At 27.3% G+C, this 18,578-nt stretch overlaps 1 protein-coding gene across 1 annotated transcript; it reads left to right on the top strand.

Annotated features, from left to right (window-relative positions):
• Positions 1-13,399: 13,399 nt before the first annotated feature.
• Positions 13,400-18,202, top strand: LOC111677318 (SCY1-like protein 2). Its single transcript, XM_023438413.2, has 5 exons — positions 13,400-14,510; positions 14,681-15,353; positions 15,415-15,634; positions 15,692-15,880; positions 17,193-18,202. Exons 1-5 carry the CDS (start codon positions 13,581-13,583, stop codon positions 17,803-17,805), a joined length of 2,625 nt encoding a protein of 874 aa, XP_023294181.2. The 5' UTR covers positions 13,400-13,580; the 3' UTR covers positions 17,806-18,202.
• Positions 18,203-18,578: the final 376 nt, after the last annotated feature.

Raw genomic sequence — 18,578 nt, 5'->3', positions numbered from 1 at the left:
AACAATGTAATTTTAGGTAAAATATTGAATTTAAATGAAAAATGTTTAAAAGTTAAAAACGCCTACATTTTAGTTTGTTTACATTTGTATCGTAGTCGTAGGTGAGGAAGAGAAACTTTCACTTTTTATGACCATATTTAAAGTTCTGACATTTAAGACGACTCAGGTATGGAAAATTCAGTACTTAAATACTTTTACAGTGCTTTTTATTTCGAAAAATACTTCCACGATATTGTAGGTAATTGTTCAAACATACAAACTTTTGATAGGCGGTCCTCATAGTAGTCGATTGACTAATATGTAACCTAGTGTGGTCTATAGTCTAGTCTATAGTCTACTCTATAGTCTAGTCTATAGTCTAGTCTATAGTCTAGTCTATAGTCTAGTCTAGTCTATAGTCTACGCTATAGTCTAGTCTATAATCTAGTCTATAGTCTAGTCTATAGTCTAGTCTATAGTCTAGTCTATAGTCTAGTCTATAGTCTAGTCTATAGTCTAGTCTATAGTCTAGTCTATAGTCTAGTCTATAGTCTAGTCTATGGTCTAGTCTATAGTCTAGTCTATAGTCTAGTCTATAGTCTAGTCTATAGTCTAGTCTATAGTCTAGTCTATAGTCTAGTCTATAGTCTAGTCTATAGTCTAGTCTATAGTCTAGTCTATAGTCTAGTCTATAGTCTAGTCTATAGTCTAGTCTATAGTCTAGTCTATAGTCTAGTCTATAGTCTAGTCTATAGTCTAGTCTATAGTCTAGTCTATAGTCTAGTCTATAGTCTAGTCTATAGTCTAGTCTATAGTCTAGTCTATAGTCTAGTCTATAGTCTAGTCTATAGTCTAGTCTATAGTCTAGTCTATAGTCTAGTCTATAGTCTAGTCTATAGTCTAGTCTATAGTCTAGTCTATAGTCTAGTCTATAGTCTAGTCTATAGTCTAGTCTATAGTCTAGTCTATAGTCTAGTCTATAGTCTAGTCTATAGTCTAGTCTATAGTCTAGTCTATAGTCTAGTCTATAGTCTAGTCTATAGTCTAGTCTATAGTCTAGTCTATAGTCTAGTCTATAGTCTAGTCTATAGTCTAGTCTATAGTCTAGTCTATAGTCTAGTCTATAGTCTAGTCTATAGTCTAGTCTATAGTCTAGTCTATAGTCTAGTCTATAGTCTAGTCTATAGTCTAGTCTATAGTCTAGTCTATAGTCTAGTCTATAGTCTAGTCTATAGTCTAGTCTATAGTCTAGTCTATAGTCTAGTCTATAGTCTAGTCTATAGTCTAGTCTATAGTCTAGTCTATAGTCTAGTCTATAGTCTAGTCTATAGTCTAGTCTATAGTCTAGTCTATAGTCTAGTCTATAGTCTAGTCTATAGTCTAGTCTATAGTCTAGTCTATAGTCTAGTCTATAGTCTAGTCTATAGTCTAGTCTATAGTCTAGTCTATAGTCTAGTCTATAGTCTAGTCTATAGTCTAGTCTATAGTCTAGTCTATAGTCTAGTCTATAGTCTAGTCTATAGTCTAGTCTATAGTCTAGTCTATAGTCTAGTGTATAGTCTAGTCTATAGTCTTGTCTATAGTCTAGTCTATAGTCTAGTCTATAGTCTAGTCAATAGTCTAGTCAATAGTCTAGTCTATAGTCTAGTCTAAAGTCTAGCCTGTAGTCTAGTCTGTAGTCTAGTCTATAGTCTAGTCTATAGTCTAGTCTATAGTCTAGTCTATAGTCTAGTCTATAGTCTAGTCTATAGTCTAGTCTATAGTCTAGTCTATAGTCTAGTCTATAGTCTAGTCTATAGTCTAGTCTATAGTCTAGTCTATAGTCTAGTCTATAGTCTAGTCTATAGTCTAGTCTATAGTCTAGTCTATAGTCTTGTCTATAGTCTAGTCTATAGTCTTGTCTATAGTCTTGTCTATAGTCTAGTCTATAGTCTAGGCTATAGTCTAGTCTAAAGTCTAGTCTAAAGTCTAGTCTAAAGTTTAGACTAAAGTCTAGTCTATAGTCTAGTCTATAGTCTAGTATATAGTCTAGTCTATAGCCTAGTCTATAGTCTAGTTTATAGTCTAGTCTATAGTCTAATCTATAATCTAGTTTATAGTCCAGTCTAATGTTTTAAAGTAATTAATGCTTTTAAACTTAAAAGGAATTAGTTTTTTATAATCATTTTCCCATGCCTGTGACAGTTTGTTTTTGTATAAAAGAGATGCCATATTTCTTAAAATATTGTGTCAACTTGTTACGTTTTAATAAAAAAATAAATAAAAATTTTATAAAATAATATAAAAAAAATAGTTTTAAACAAAAAAAGCTTTAAATAACTGGAGTTTTTATTAAAAGCATTCCTTTGCGTTCAAAATTTAAATTAAAATTCATTAATAAATCCAACATGCAATTGGGTTTAAGTAACCGAAAATTATAATGTAAAAAAGCTATTAGTACGTGCTGAAAAAATTAAAATATTTAAATTAAAACCTATAAACATTAAAACCTAAAAAATAACACGATTAAGTTACGTTTTACATTATCTAATGCATTAAAAAAACAATATGTAAACGAAAAAAGCATATTTTCAAAACCCTTTTTAAAAAGATTATGAAATTAAAAAAGAGATTTATATAAACTGAAAATTGTTTATTACTAGGCATAACTGTTATTTTTAAACAAATTTAATTTATTAAATTAAATATTAACAAATATTCTCCTTTTCTAACAACTGTTATAAAAAAAACAGTTTTAAAATCAATTAACGCTCTTCAGTTTTAACGCTAAATAAAATCTTTATAAACTAATGCATTTATATTTTTTTGATTTTTGCAATATTTGTCAACAAAACTTGAAAAGCTTTTAAAAATATACTAAATACTATAATAAAGTAACAAAACAAAGCAATATAATAACAATTTTCCAGCTAAACGGAATCAATCCTTTTTAAAACTTGACCCTAAACAAAAATTTATATATTTTTTTTTTTTTTTTTTTTTTGTTTTTTACACAAACACTTGACTTTAATAAAATGAAAATTGTTTATATTTATTTAGTTTGTTTTGTTGTTTATATTTTAACACAGGAAATTTATAAATTTAGCTTTAAATATGAATTTTGTATAGTTTTGTTGTTTAGGTGTTTTATTTACATCTATAGTGGGCATCACTTTGGGGTGTTAAGAGTCTTATCTTAAGACTTCGATATTTCGTAAAAACAGTGTAATAGAAACATAATTATGTACATTCAAAAAACATTCTGACTTCAAAATTTAGCTTTAATTTTTGGTTATTTAAATGTTCTGTAAATTATTTCCATTTCAAAATCATGGTTTTTGTTTCAAAAAGTGCATGAAATCGGGTTAGCTTAAAAAGAAAATGGTTTCCACTTACGACTTTAGCTTGGCAATAAAATATAAACTGTTCTCAATACAAAATTTTAATTTTAAAAAACGGATTCTGAAATATTTATTAATTATTATAAAAATGTAAATACAAATTTTACTAATTTCTAACGTTTTGCATAAAAATTACAATATTTTAATAATTATTTTGTATCTTCTTTTTATTATAAAACTTTTAAAAATCTTTGAGTTTTTTCTAAGTAAAATACTTGTAAATGGAAATTTACTTTTGTTTTCAAACGTTTGGCTTTTTTATAAAGTTGACATCACTGCAGTATTGTTACTTTAAACAAAATACCGTTATTTATTTGCTCTGCTTTGTTATGATGCTAACAGGGATGCCAGTAGTGGATAATCACTCAACTAACACAGTTGTTTACTTATGACAATAGATTAAAGTGATGCCAGTTCAGTAGTTTTTTCGAGAAAAATGAAGAAATAAACGATGACACATGTTAAAATATTTAAAAAATATCAAATTTTCTTAAGAAATCAGCCCTTAAAAGGCAAGACTTGTTTAAAATTTCAAACATTTTTATAACATTTCCCAACATTTTTTGTTTTAATTTATTTAATAAAGACTGCGCCATAAAAATCTTTGCCAGCGTTACTGTCAGTTTTTAAACATGTCATAAATTGTTTTAATATTTCTTTTTCAAACATTATTTGTTTCGGTTGTTTTTTTTTTGCAATTTATGTGTTTTTTATACATTTAATATAAAAAATACATTTTGAAATAATATATTTTTTGTCTGGATTAATTCATCACGTAGTGCATTTAATCAAATACATCCTAAACGTTTGTAGCTTTTCGTCTGTCTTGTCTCTACACATGTTTTAAAACAAATGCTATATACAAAAGACTATTTTAAAATGGATCTTGTTTAAACATTTCAATATTGAAACTTAAGAATTTTTGTATTTTTTGGGATTTTTTTTGTTGTACTTTCTTTTTTTAATTTTTTTTTTTAGTTTCAAAATTCTTTTGTGTTCTTTTTCATATAAACCACGATTTTAAACATGACTTGCATTGTTAATAACAAATTAGTGTGTGGTTATGCTTGTTTTATTTTTTACCAGAATTTATTACAAATTTTTAAATGATTAAATAAATTTTAAATAGCATGTGATATAAATAAATAAATTACGTTTGTGTAGCTTACATAAAAAATTACCTTTTTAGAAAAAAATAACTTAATTTTTTTTGAAAATTCCCCATAAATGTAACGGTATTTTCTTTAAAATTAAAATTTCTTTAAGAATTTTGTTTAAAATAAAAATCTGTTTTTTTAATTATAAAAGCAATTTCATCATTACGCTTTTTTTACGTTTAAATCCACTTGACAGCACTGTTCAAATGCTAGAATAACGTTATTTTTACTCTCTTTTAGTGATGCCAATTGTTAAGATTGAAATATGATTATTTCAATAAAAAAACTGGTTGAAGATTTTTTGTTTATAAAATAATTAAAAAAAATATATATATTAATGTTTAACAACTACATTTTTATTAAACAAAATTATTGTAATAAAAACAAATATTAAATTGTAAACGAAGGTCTTAAGCTTTACAATGTTAAATGGACCATTAAAGATGCTACCAAAAGTAAACCTATTTATTTAAAACTGAAGGAAATCTTCAAAATTAACAACAAATTAAAAATAACTTTTATTTAAGTTTCAGGTTTTCTTTTTAATTATTAATTTAATAACCTTTGCATTAATGATATTAACAAGCCTTTTTGAAATCTTTTCAATTTAACGATCTCTTAAAAATTACTCGTAATAACTTTTAAATGTTTTTTAAACTTTATTAAATAGAAAAATAATTATTTTATAATTTTTTAATATCTCTTTTTAAGCTTGTAGAGATTAATAAATATTTCTCCTTTCAAAATAGAAAAACCTTTACAAAAAAAACTATTGGCACCACTGCTGATTACTCTCTGGTGTGGTCTAGTCCAGTGTATAATCTAGTCTACATTTAGATTAGTCAAAAGTCTAGTCTATAGTCTAGTCTATAATCTAGTCTATAGTCTAGTCTATAATCTAGTCTATAGTCTAGTCCATAGTCTATTTTATAGTCTAGTCTATAGTCTAGTCTATAGTCTAGTCTATAGTCTAGTCTATAGTCTAGTCTATAGTCTAGTCTATAGTATAGTCTATAGTCTAGTCTATAGTCTAGTCTATAGTCTAGTCTATAGTCTAGTCTATAGTCTAGTCTATAGTCTAGCCTATAGTCTAGCCTATAGTCTAGTCTATAGTCTAGTCTATAGTTTAGTCTATAGTCTAGTCTATAGTCTAGTCTATAGTCTAGTCTATAGTCTAGTCTATAGTCTAGTCCATAGTCTAGTCTATAGTCTAGTCTATAGTCTAGTCTATAGTCTAGTCTATAGTCTAGTCTCTAGTCTAGTCTATAGTCTAGTCTATAGTCTAGTCTCTAGTCTAGTCTATAGTCTAGTCTATAGTCTAGTCTATAGTCTAGTCTATTGTCTAGTCTATAGTCTAGTCTATAGTCTAGTCTATAGTCTAGTCTATAGTCTAGTCTATAGTCTAGTCTATAGTCTAGTCTATAGTCTAGTCTATAGTCTAGTCTATAGTCTAGTCTATAGTCTAGTCTATAGTCTAGTCTATAGTCTAGTCTATAGTCTAGTCTATAGTCTAGTCTATAGTCTAGTCTATAGTCTAGTCTATAGTCTAGTCTATAGTCTAGTCTATAGTCTAGTCTATAGTCTAGTCTATAGTCTAGTCTATAGTCTAGTCTATAGTCTAGTCTATAGTCTAGTCTATAGTCTAGTCTATAGTCTAGTCTATAGTCTAGTCTATAGTCTAGTCTATAGTCTAGTCTATAGTCTAGTCTATAGTCTAGTCTATAGTCTAGTCTATAGTCTAGTCTATAGTCTAGTCTATAGTCTAGTCTATAGTCTAGTCTATAGTCTAGTCTATAGTCTAGTCTATAGTCTAGTCTATAGTCTAGTCTATAGTCTAGTCTATAGTTTAGTCTATAGTCTAGTCTCTATAGTCTAGTCTATAGTCTAGTCTATAGTCTAGTCTATAGTCTAGTCTATAGTCTAGTCTATAGTCTAGTCTATAGTCTAGTCTATAGTTTAGTCTATAGTCTAGTCTATAGTCTAGTCTATAGTTTAGTCTATAGTCTAGTCTATAGTCTAGTCTATAATATAGTCTATAATCTAGTCTATAGTTTAGTCTATAGTCTAGTCTATAGTCTAGTCTATAGTCTAGTCTATAGTTTAGTCTATAGTCTAGTCTATAGTCTAGTCTATAGTGTAGTCTATAGTCTAGTCTATAGTCTAGTTTATAGTCTAGTCTATAGTCTAGTTTATAGTCTAGTCTATAGTCTAGTCTATAGTCTAGTTTATAGTCTAGTCTATAATATAGTCTATAATCTAGTCTGTAGTCTAGTCTATAATCTAGTCTGTAGTCTAGTCTATAGTCTAGTCTATAGTCTAGTCTATAGTCTATAGACTGGACTGTAGACTAGACTATAGATTACACTATAGAGTTGAATATAGACATTCATACATATAATCTAAATCCTAAAATACAACGCGCCTGTGCCACACTGCCACTTTGTTATTAAAATTCTTCAAAATCCATAAAAATATTAAAAAAAAAATTTGCTTTTGTTAAAAGCATTTTAATTTAACATAATTAACTGTTTAATTTTAAACAAATTATAGATTAAGATTCTCTTAATAAACCTAACTATTACTCCCCCTTATCTTAAATCTCTAGACATTCATTTTTGAAATGTACAGCCAGCCGGGTCAAAAACCCTATAAATATCTGATTTACATTCAAGAAACCAACGGAGACGAAATTTTTCCAAACAAACATTTTTATTATCATTTTTTTTAATAGATCGTTAGTAAACAAAATTATTATTTCTTCTTACAAAATTGCTATAGTCTAGTCTATAGTCTAGTCTATAGTCTAGTCTATAGTTTAGTCTATAGTCTAGTCTATAGTCTAGTCTATAGTGTAGTCTATAGTCTAGTCTATAGTCTAGTTTATAGTCTAGTCTATAGTCTAGTTTATAGTCTAGTCTATAGTCTAGTCTATAGTCTAGTTTATAGTCTAGTCTATAATATAGTCTATAATCTAGTCTGTAGTCTAGTCTATAATCTAGTCTGTAGTCTAGTCTATAGTCTAGTCTATAGTCTAGTCTATAGTCTATAGACTGGACTGTAGACTAGACTATAGATTACACTATAGAGTTGAATATAGACATTCATACATATAATCTAAATCCTAAAATACAACGCGCCTGTGCCACACTGCCACTTTGTTATTAAAATTCTTCAAAATCCAATAAAAATATTAAAAAAAAAATTTGCTTTTGTTAAAAGCATTTTAATTTAACATAATTAACTGTTTAATTTTAAACAAATTATAGATTAAGATTCTCTTAATAAACCTAACTATTACTCCCCCTTATCTTAAATCTCTAGACATTCATTTTTGAAATGTACAGCCAGCCGGGTCAAAAACCCTATAAATATCTGATTTACATTCAAGAAACCAACGGAGACGAAATTTTTCCAAACAAACATTTTTATTATCATTTTTTTTAATAGATCGTTAGTAAACAAAATTATTATTTCTTCTTACAAAATTGTATATAAAATCCTTTACAAATTTCAATTTTCAAGTCACGCTTAAAATGCAAATTTCTTATAAAGTGATTTATAAACAAATTACAATTTAACTTCTTTTTATATAGTAAGACATTAAAGAAAAAGTAAAGTAGCAAAAAATCAAAGTAAGAAATAATCTCTACTGACAAAATCTCAAAACAAACAACATAAATAGTGACAAGAAAATGTCAGAAACAGTGTGTTACTGTTAAAATTGTTTAGTATGATCGACAAAGAATATATGTTTTGGTATAGAAATAGGTTTAGTTTTTAATTTTTTTAAATATTTTTCAATTGACACTAATTAAATCGTTATATTTACAATCTTACAATTGGCAACACTGCTTACAACCTCTGTCCAATGAAAGTAATACCGTGTAAAATTTCTTTTAAAATCTTGGTTTTTAAATGTCTTAGAATGTATGTTTAATTGTAAACTTAACCGTCATAGTTAGCTTAACCTGTTCATTCTTTCAACTTTTTTATTTTCTACAAAGTGCATTTTAACTATTTTATTTGTTTGCGTGGTCTTAAATAATTTATAACAAAATTAAAATTCTACAAGTGTCTAAAAGAGTTTAAACACCATCAACATTGTTTGTACGTACGGATATAACTTACAACATGCAAAATATAAATAAATGACTAATTCCATTCGTTATAATAGTTCTGCTTAGTTTTTAGGGGAATTACTGCAGGAATTACTTTATCACAGATTCTTAATAAATAGAAGTCATTAGACTTGATGGAAACATTTGTTCGAATAGATATAAAGTTTCAAAGAAAGATGAAATCTTTTAAGGAAGACAATGAAAAGAATTTTATTAGACTAAAATTGTTAATGGTTTCAATTCGTAATTAAATGTTAATAATATATGATCTTAAGTGCCGACTAGAGTATAGACTAAATTATAGACCAGACTTTAGATTACCCACAGACGCGTTGTATTTTAGGATTTAGATTATATGTATATATATCTATATTGTAGTCTTAACTATAGTTCAGTCTATAGTCTAGTCTACAGTCTAGTCTATAGTTTAGTCTGTAGTGTATTCTATAGTCTAGTCTATAGTCTAGTCTATAGTCTAGTCTATAGTCTAGTCTATAGTCTAGTCTATAGTCTAGTCTATAGTCTAGTCTATAGTCTAGTCTATAGTCTAGTCTATAGTCTAGTCTATAGTCTAGTCTATAGTCTAGTCTATAGTCTAGTCTATAGTCTAGTCTATAGTCTAGTCTATAGTCTAGTCTATAGTCTAGTCTATAGTTTAGTCTATAGTCTAGTCTATAGTCTAGTCTATATATTTAGTAGGCTATAGTGCAGTCTTTAGTCCATAGTCTATGTTCTAATCTATAACCTGGTTTATTGTATTGCCTATAGTTTAATATATCTTAATTTTTAGTTTATAGTCTATTTTATGGTCTAGTCTTTAATGTAGTCTACAATCTAGTCTATACTCGTATCTATAGACTAGCCTACAGTGTTACCTATAGTCTAGTCTAGTTTGGTCTATATTGTATCCTATTGTCTACTTCTAGTATATAATTTAGCAACATTGAATCTTCTCATGCTTTCGTTTTTAAAATATAATTTATAGAAATTGATAAATTATCCTTTTTTTAAATGTCAATAATGTATAAAAAAGTCTAGAGATTTTAATTTATGAGTGTTATAAAATGTTTATTTAAATAAAAGTCCTTTGATCTAAATTTATTTAATAAATCTTTATTGCAAATATTCCATTAATTATTTAGTTTATTTAAAATTTTATTTACTTTTTTTCCAAAATTAAACAAATTTTAATTGTAATTATAATACTTACATATACATATGTACAAACATATATATTTTATCTTTAAATCCCTGTTCATAAATCTAGCTAATTTGTAATTGTTTATTATTTCTCTGTTTGCCAATAAAAAGTAAATATTATCATTTTTAATTCTCAATTAATTTTTATTTGTCTAATTATTTGCTATTGCGATTTGATTTTTTTTCAATTATTACTTAAATTAATTTTGTTAGTAAATGAAAATATTTTCAATCTGTTTAAATACATGTTAAATATATATTTTTTTATTTAATTAGAAAAATTTTAGTTAATATTATATTTGATTAAATTTTAAACACACTTAAACTTGTATTGTATGTCAATATTTAATGTAATAATTATTATTGAAGGAAAATAAAATAGTTTAATAGAGGAATTTTTAAAACAAATATCGAAATTGTAAATTGATTTAGAAAATACGTATGTTTATGTTAGAACTAATTAATTTTGTGTGAGCAAAATTAATGTTAATAAACATACATATGTATATAGGTATGTACTTAATATTTCATAACTTTACTTACATTTTTATCTTTAAAATTTTCTAATTTTATAAAAATGTTTAACAATTTTTTTAAATTTTATTTTTTTTAAATTCTTTGTTTGTTTTCAACTTATTTTTTAATATTTTTCTTTTAAATGCTGTTTCTTTTTTAGGGTTCTATAGTTGAAACGAAAAGTCGACTTTTCAACTTTTTGCATTTATGTAAAAGTCGATTTTCGACTTTTTGCATTTAGTTAAAAGTCTACTTTTCAACATTTTGCATTTTATGCAAAGTCGAGTTTTCAACTTTTTCGACTATTTTCGACTTTTTGACTATTTTTGACTTTTCGACTATTTTTAACTATTTTTGACTTTTTGTAAAAGTCGATTTTCGACTTTTTGCATTTAGTTAAAAGTCTACTTTTCAACTTTTTGCATTTTATGCAAAGTCGATTTTTCGACTTTTTTTGAGTTAGTTAAAAGTCGACTTTTCGACTTTTAGTATTTTGTAAATAGTCGAGTTTTCGACTTTTTCGACTATTTTCAACTATTTTCGACTAATTTTGACTTTTTGACTATTTTTGACTTTTCGACTATTTTTGACTTTTTCCCATTTTTTGACTTTTTCCGACTTTTTTCGACTATTTTCGACTTTTTGACTATTTTCGACTTTTTGACTATTTTCGACTTTTTGACTTTTTCTAACTTTTTTTCGACTTTTTCCGAATTTTTGACTATTATTGACTTTTTCCGACTTTTCGACTATTTTTGACTTTTCCGACTGTTTTCGACTATTTTATACCTTTTTCTACTTCTTTCGACTTTTTTTTTTCCAAAGTCGACTTTTTTCACAGATGATTTTTTTTAGAATAAAATAGTCGACTGCGACTTTTCGACTTTTTTCGACAATAAATCGATTGATCGATTATTCGAAAGTCGATTTATAGAACCCTATTTCTTTTTCATGTTTTTGTTTAAACACGCTGCATTTGCTTTTATTTAGCTTTTTTAACGTTAAATATAATAGTATTATTGTAATTGTTTGAAATATGTAGTTGGCATCACTGCTAAGCATTGTTTTGATTGATTGGCAATTAGGTATTTGTTACTTGCTCCTCATTAACCCTTTATATTCATAGGTTTGTATGTATGAATGTGTGTGTGTTAAAAATGTAAACATCTAAATATACTGGCATCATTGTTGTTTTCCTTTTAATTCTTTTGTTTTGTTTACACTTTTTTTGAGTGATACAATTTGTTTTGCTACTTTGACATTAACCGTTATGTAGTGAGATGTCTATTGCATGAAAATGTATGTTTTGATTGTGAGTTTATTATTGTTTTGATTTTGTTTTTAAGTAATTGAAATAAATTTAATATTATTTGTAAAAATATAATATTATTTGTAATAATATGCAATTTATTTATTTAAAAAACATTACTTTTAATTATGTATTAACTAATTTGTTAATTATAGACAATTGTTTACATATATTAATACAGTTATAATTAATTTAATAAAGATTAAAAAGTTAAATTATAAATTAGTTTTAATTATCTTTTCTATTTTCAAAAAGTGTTATTTCTAAATGTATTCATTATGACGCTAGTGATGACAGAATTTTCGTAATTGTTTTTTTTTTTTATTTTAAAATAAATTACGAAATAACAATTATAATTTTAAATGGCAAATAGGAAAAATACTGAAACATTTAAATTGTCGACATATTTAAATTAACTAATTAATTTAATATTATACAATTAATAAAACATACATACATTGTTTGTACTTATTACAGATACCGGCTAATTAGCGGACTCTGTGTGTTTTTGCAACAAATTTATTATAAAATCGATTATAAGAAAATCGCTTATTTTTTATTATGGAAAATTTCAAGAATTAATAAAAATTTTAAATAAAATGGTTTATTTAAATAAAATTGAACTAATAAAGTTTATAATTTAACTTATTACTTTAAGGTTTATATTATTTGTAATTGTTTCATTAAAATAAAAAAATAAAAACAATAATTATAATGCAGTTGAAGAATTATAATAAATTAGATTTTAAACCAGTTGATATGTGCGTCAATGCATATTTAAAAAATAAATTATTTTATCCAAAATAAGTTGTTATTTATGTTAAATTTAACGAAGTTCTAAAAGTTATTTATAAAATTTTCTAAAAATAATATTTAAAAAAAATTTTGTGGTAAAATAAAAAAAAATCTTAAAAATTGTGTCAGAAATTTATCATTTACGTCAGTGCTGTTTTTTTATTTCATTTAAATATTGAACTTTTTTGTGTTGAAATCTGATAAATGGAAATTTTTTAAATTTGCGTATATTTTAATTATTTTGTTTACAATATAAAGTTTTATTGACCTATAAAGCAGATATAAAAATAAAAGTTTTTTATTTAATTTATAACAATCACATAGATTTTTTTAAGGATTAAATGTAAAAGACACCGAAAAAAGTTTCTAAATTGCTTAAGAATATAGAAAATTTAATTTTTTTGTAAATTAGCCTTTTTTACTTTTAAAACAATCTATTTTTATATATAATTGTATAGAAATGTATTACTTAGTTATAAATTCTTATTAAAACTATAAATTTTGAGATAAATTTGCATTTCATTTAAGAAATTTAACGTTTTTAAGGTTTGTGTCTTAAATCGTTTGTTTTTCGTTTGTAAACATTGTGTACAGCATTGCCATATGAGAATAAAACAACATGTTAAACTTAGTAGTACTCAAACTTTCTTACTCTTGCTTTTAAAATAACACACACATATAATTACCACAAAGCCATTTTAATTCTTAGTTACATATTTCTCTCCTCTTATTTAATATAAATTTTAATAAATTAACTTTTTTCTTTAAAAGGTTTATGTCTTTAATAAGTATTTGATAAGTCAAAACTACTAACAGTATTGCCATAATAAAAACTGCAGTTTTTACTTTGCTAAACATACACCTCATGTTGCTGTCTCTCTCTCTCATTTTCATTTTACACTCTCACTGAACATACAGCTTTCAAACAAATATTGATTTGTGTGAAGAAAAAAATAAAATAATAGGGAAAAACAATAAAAAAGGAAATTTTTTTCTTTAAAAGTGAAAAATTTTAAGGAATTTACCCTTAAAAGATAAAGAAAACCATTTTTAACCCTTAAAAAAACAAAGTGCAATAATTTTCTAACATTAAAAACCGCTCCCATAATAAAATTAATCATAAAAAATGGATGTTATAAATAAATTCTATTCTACTGTTCACACCACCGTCTCGCAGCTGTCGGGTGTATTGCCAGGTAATAATGTTACGCGTGAATATGAGGTCCTAGAACAAACCTGCACCGCTGGTAGTGGTTTGTTGTGGAAAGTTTATAATGGCTTTAAAAAATCCACCAAACAGGAAGTCTCTGTTTTTGTATTCGAAAAGAAATCATTGGATCGTTGGTCGAAGGAGGATAAAGAGGCCATATTGGAATCAATGCGCCGAGGAGTGCAACAGTTAACGAAAATAAGACATCCTCATGTCTTGACGGTGCAACATCCGCTCGAAGAGAGTCGTGACTCATTGGCTTTTGCCACTGAACCTGTTTTCGCTTCACTAGCCAATGTAGTGGGTGATCAAGTTAGGGCGGAAAAGAAGTTATATGATGTTGAAATACGCCATGGTTTACTGCAGCTATTCGATGGTTTGCAATTCTTACACAACGACGCTAAAATTGTACATCGCAATATTTGCGCCGAAACAATAGTGATTAATAAAAATCGTTCATGGAAATTGTTTGGTTTTGATTTTTGTGTAGCCAATCAACCGCAACCGGATGGCAAACCCTATTGGCCCTGCAAAGAGTATTCTACATCGATACACATGCTGGCTCAACCGTCTTTGGAGTATTGTGCTCCCGAAATTGCCTTAAATAATATCAATTCAACAGATAGTGATCTGTTTGCTTTGGGTGTGCTTATTTTCACCATTTACTCGGGTAAACCAATGAAAATGTTTGGCAACGATTACAGTGCCTTTAGGAGGTATGCTAACGAATTAAATCAACGTAAATATCCACCCATGAATGTGGTGCCCAGCGAATTGACAGAGAGTGTAAAGGGTTTGCTGCATCCTAGTCCACATTTAAGGCCAAAATTGCATGAATTAAAAGAGGTAAATGAAGATTCCTTTTAAAAAGGACTTCGGTCTTTTATTGTATAGAGTAGACTAGACTGAAGACCAGACTATTGACCAGTCTATAGTTTAGACTCTATAGAAGAGTATAAAAGATACAACTGCAGTGTTTTTTGTAGTTTCTACTTTAAAACTTCCCTTTCTTACAGGTCACCTATTTCCATGATGTTGGCGTTAAAACTCTCAGCTATTTGGACTCACTCTATCAGTGGGATAATCTACAAAAATCCAAATTCTACAAAGGTCTACCCCAAATTATACCCACTCTACCGCATCGTGTCAATCTTCACTCCATACTACCCTATCTAGTTAAGGAATTTGTCAATTCACCCATGATACCTTTTGTATTGCCTAATGTTTTACTTATTGCTGAAATGAGCAGCCAAAAAGAATACTGTGACCATATCCTACCCCACCTTAAACCAATCTTTAAACTCACCGATCCCATACAAATTCTATTGATTTTTATGCAAAAAATGGATTTACTACTTAAACTAACACCAGCCGAAGAGGTAAAACTACATGTACTACCTCTACTCTATCGTTCACTGGAATGTGATATGCCACAGATACAGGAGTTGTGTCTAAATGTTTTACCCACTTTCTCTACACTAATCGATTATAATGCCATGAAAAATGCTGTTATACCCAGAATAAAGAAATTGTGTTTGATGAGCAGCAATGTTTCCGTAAAAGTGAATTGTTTAATCTCTATTGGTAAACTATTGGAAAATCTAGATAAATGGTTGGTTTTGGATGAGATATTGCCATTTTTACAACAAATAAAAAGTCGTGAACCTGCCATTGTAATGGCTATAATAGGTATTATTTGCTATTTGTTGTGAAAAACAATTTATTATAATTTAAACTCTTTCTTTTGTAGGTATTTACAAGATCGCCATGACAAATACCAAACTAGGCATTACCAAAGATGTTATGGCTCATAAGTGTATACCATTTTTGGTCCCTCTAAGTGTAGAAAATGGTTTGACTATTGCTCAATTCAATACCATTGTAGCTTTGATTAAGGAAATGTTTTCTCGTGTAGAAAAGGAACAACGTGAAAAACTCGAGCAATTGTCTACCATACAAAGGGATAATAAGTATGTTTTTATAGGCTATAAAAATTAAATTTATTAAATATTGATTTTCTATTGCAGACCTAAAGACGCTTCCGAAATTTTGGCTAATGAATTGGAGAAGACTTCTCTTAAATCCGGTGGTGGTGTTAGTAACAATGATGATATGTTTTCGGGTTTCTCTCTTAGTCAATCTTCGAATAATAAAACTTCAACCGTGACTGCCAACTCTAATAATCTGCAGTTGAATAAACCCAAGGAGCAATTAAAGTAAGTGAAGACTAGACTATAGACTACACTATAGACTAAAATATAGACTAGACTATAGACTACACTATGGACTTAAATATAGACTAGACTATAGACTACACTATAGACTAAAATATAGACTAAAATATAGACTAGACTATAGACAAGAATGTGGACTAGACTATAGATTACACTAGGCTATGTGCTAGACTATACATTAGAATATAGACTAGATTGGGGACTAAACTAAATAGTAGACTATCGGCTAGACTAAAGACTTGGGTATGGACTTGAATATAGACTAGACTATAGATTAGACTATAGGCTAGACTATAGAGTAGACTATAGACAAGAATGTGGACTAGACTATGGATTACACTAGGCTATGTGCTAGACTATACATTAGACTATAGACTGGATTGTGGACTAAACTAAATAGTAGACTATGGGCTAGACTAAAGACTTGGGTATGGACTTGACTATAGACTAGACTATAGATTAGACTATAGGCTAGACTATAGACTAGACTATAGACTAGACTATTGACTAGACTATAGACTAGACTATAGACTAGACTATAGACTAGACTATAGACTAGACTATAGACTAGACTATAGACTAGACTATAGACTAGACTATAGACTAGACTATAGACTAGACTATAGACTAGACTATAGACTAGACTACAGACTAGACTATAGACTAGACTACAGACTAGACTATAGACTAGACTATATACTAGACTACAGACTAGACTATAGACTAGACTATATACAGACTATAGACTAGACTATATACAGACTAGATTAGATATAGACAAGATTATGGACTAAACTAAATAGAAGACTATTTTCTAGACTAAAGACTTGGGTATGGACTAGTCTATAGACTAGACTATAGGCTAGACTATAGACTAGACTATAGACTAGACTATAGACTAGACTATAGACTAGACTATAGACTAGACTATAGACTAGACTATAGACTAGACTATAGACTAGACTATAGACTAGACTATAGACTAGACTATAGACTAGACAATAGACTATCCTAATGATTTGATTATAGCTTATTGACTACACTATAGACCAGACCCGAATATAGAATAAGCTATAGGCAAGACTACAGATTAAACTAAAAAACTAGACTATAGACTAGACTTTAGACTATAAACTATATAGACCAGACTATAGATTAGACTTTATACTAAACTGTAAAGTAGACTTTAGACTAGACTTGACTGAAGACTAAACTAGATTATTTATTTCTTTATAAAATGATTTTAAATATTTTCTTTACTAACGTATTAATACTTTATCTTTTTTCTTTACAGAATTGCCCATAATACCACAGCCAAACCGGACATTTTATCTTCACTTATGACTTCAAATCTTTCCAACATGTCCAATAGCAACAACATCTCCAAACCAGTTAACAATCCCTACAATACCAACAGCAACGATAACTCGAACACTAACAATTGGCAACAAACAAATACTAACAATTGGCACAGTGCCAATCCTTTAGTTATGAATCATCAATTACCACCACCCTCAACGGCGGCAAGCAATGCATTAACGACCCCAAATAACAACTCAAACGGCAATAATACATTCTCTTCACTCGATGATTTAGATCCATTTGGTAATAGTAAACAAAAACAACAGCAGCAGCAACACAACAACTCAAACACACAAGCCAATACCTATACCTTACAAAAGCCCACTGTTGATTATATTTATCCGGTGGGTTATCAAGCGATGAAAACTAATGCCAATACTCCTCTTATGGGCAATAATGCTATCTCTATGAATTCTTTAATGAATTCCAATTCTAGTATGGCACCCTTAATGCCTCAAACAACATCAACAACGAATGCTCAATCTCATGATTCTAACAATTTTAATACCTTGAGTCAGCAAGATATTTTGAGTTTTTTGAATTAAAGAAAATACAATTTCTTTAAGAAGACATTACTAATGGTTGGTTAAATAATATAAAACTTCTTGTGATTTATTCTATTATGAAAAACAAATACAAAAACAAACAAAAACATATTGTGTCAAAGAAACTAACAACATTCCCCTATGAATATCTTTACTATATATTTATTAAATTAATTAAGTGATAATTTGTTTTTTTTTTTTTTAATTTGTAATTTTTAAAAGTGTATGCTGCTCTGTAAGAAAATCTATTATAAATGTTCTCATTTTTGTTTCTTTAGTGTTTAAACAAATAAATATTAGAAAATATTTCTAATATTTAACATTTTGATATATACATGTTGTGTTTGATATATACATGTTTTCAAAATTTAATTTATTTAAAAACAACTTACGAAACTTTTGTTTTATTTGTTTATTAACTAATTTTTAACATAATTTTAAAAATTTTCGTTTAGTAAAAATTTAAAAAAAATTATAAAATTAGTTTTTAAACAAATAATCATAAAACTATATCTTAACTTATTATATATTAATATATATATCATTATACTATGATAAAAACAAAACGAAACATTTTATTCAAAATCATCTTTTTTTGTAGTGTAGTTAAAATCAATTAACAAATTGTATATTTTAATCAAAAGTAAAAAAAAATAAATATTAAAAAAAATGTAATTAAATCTAATTGTACTCCATCCAAACAACATTTTCAAAACATCTTTAGCAACATTTCAATCAATTTCATTCAACATTTTACATTAATCAACATTACA

This window comes from Lucilia cuprina, chromosome 4 (genome assembly GCF_022045245.1).
Source record: "Lucilia cuprina isolate Lc7/37 chromosome 4, ASM2204524v1, whole genome shotgun sequence".
In the NCBI taxonomy this organism is placed as follows: Eukaryota; Metazoa; Arthropoda; class Insecta; order Diptera; family Calliphoridae; genus Lucilia; species Lucilia cuprina.
The sequence above is the reverse complement of the archived record's forward strand: the minus strand, read 5'-3'. Positions and strand labels throughout refer to the sequence as shown.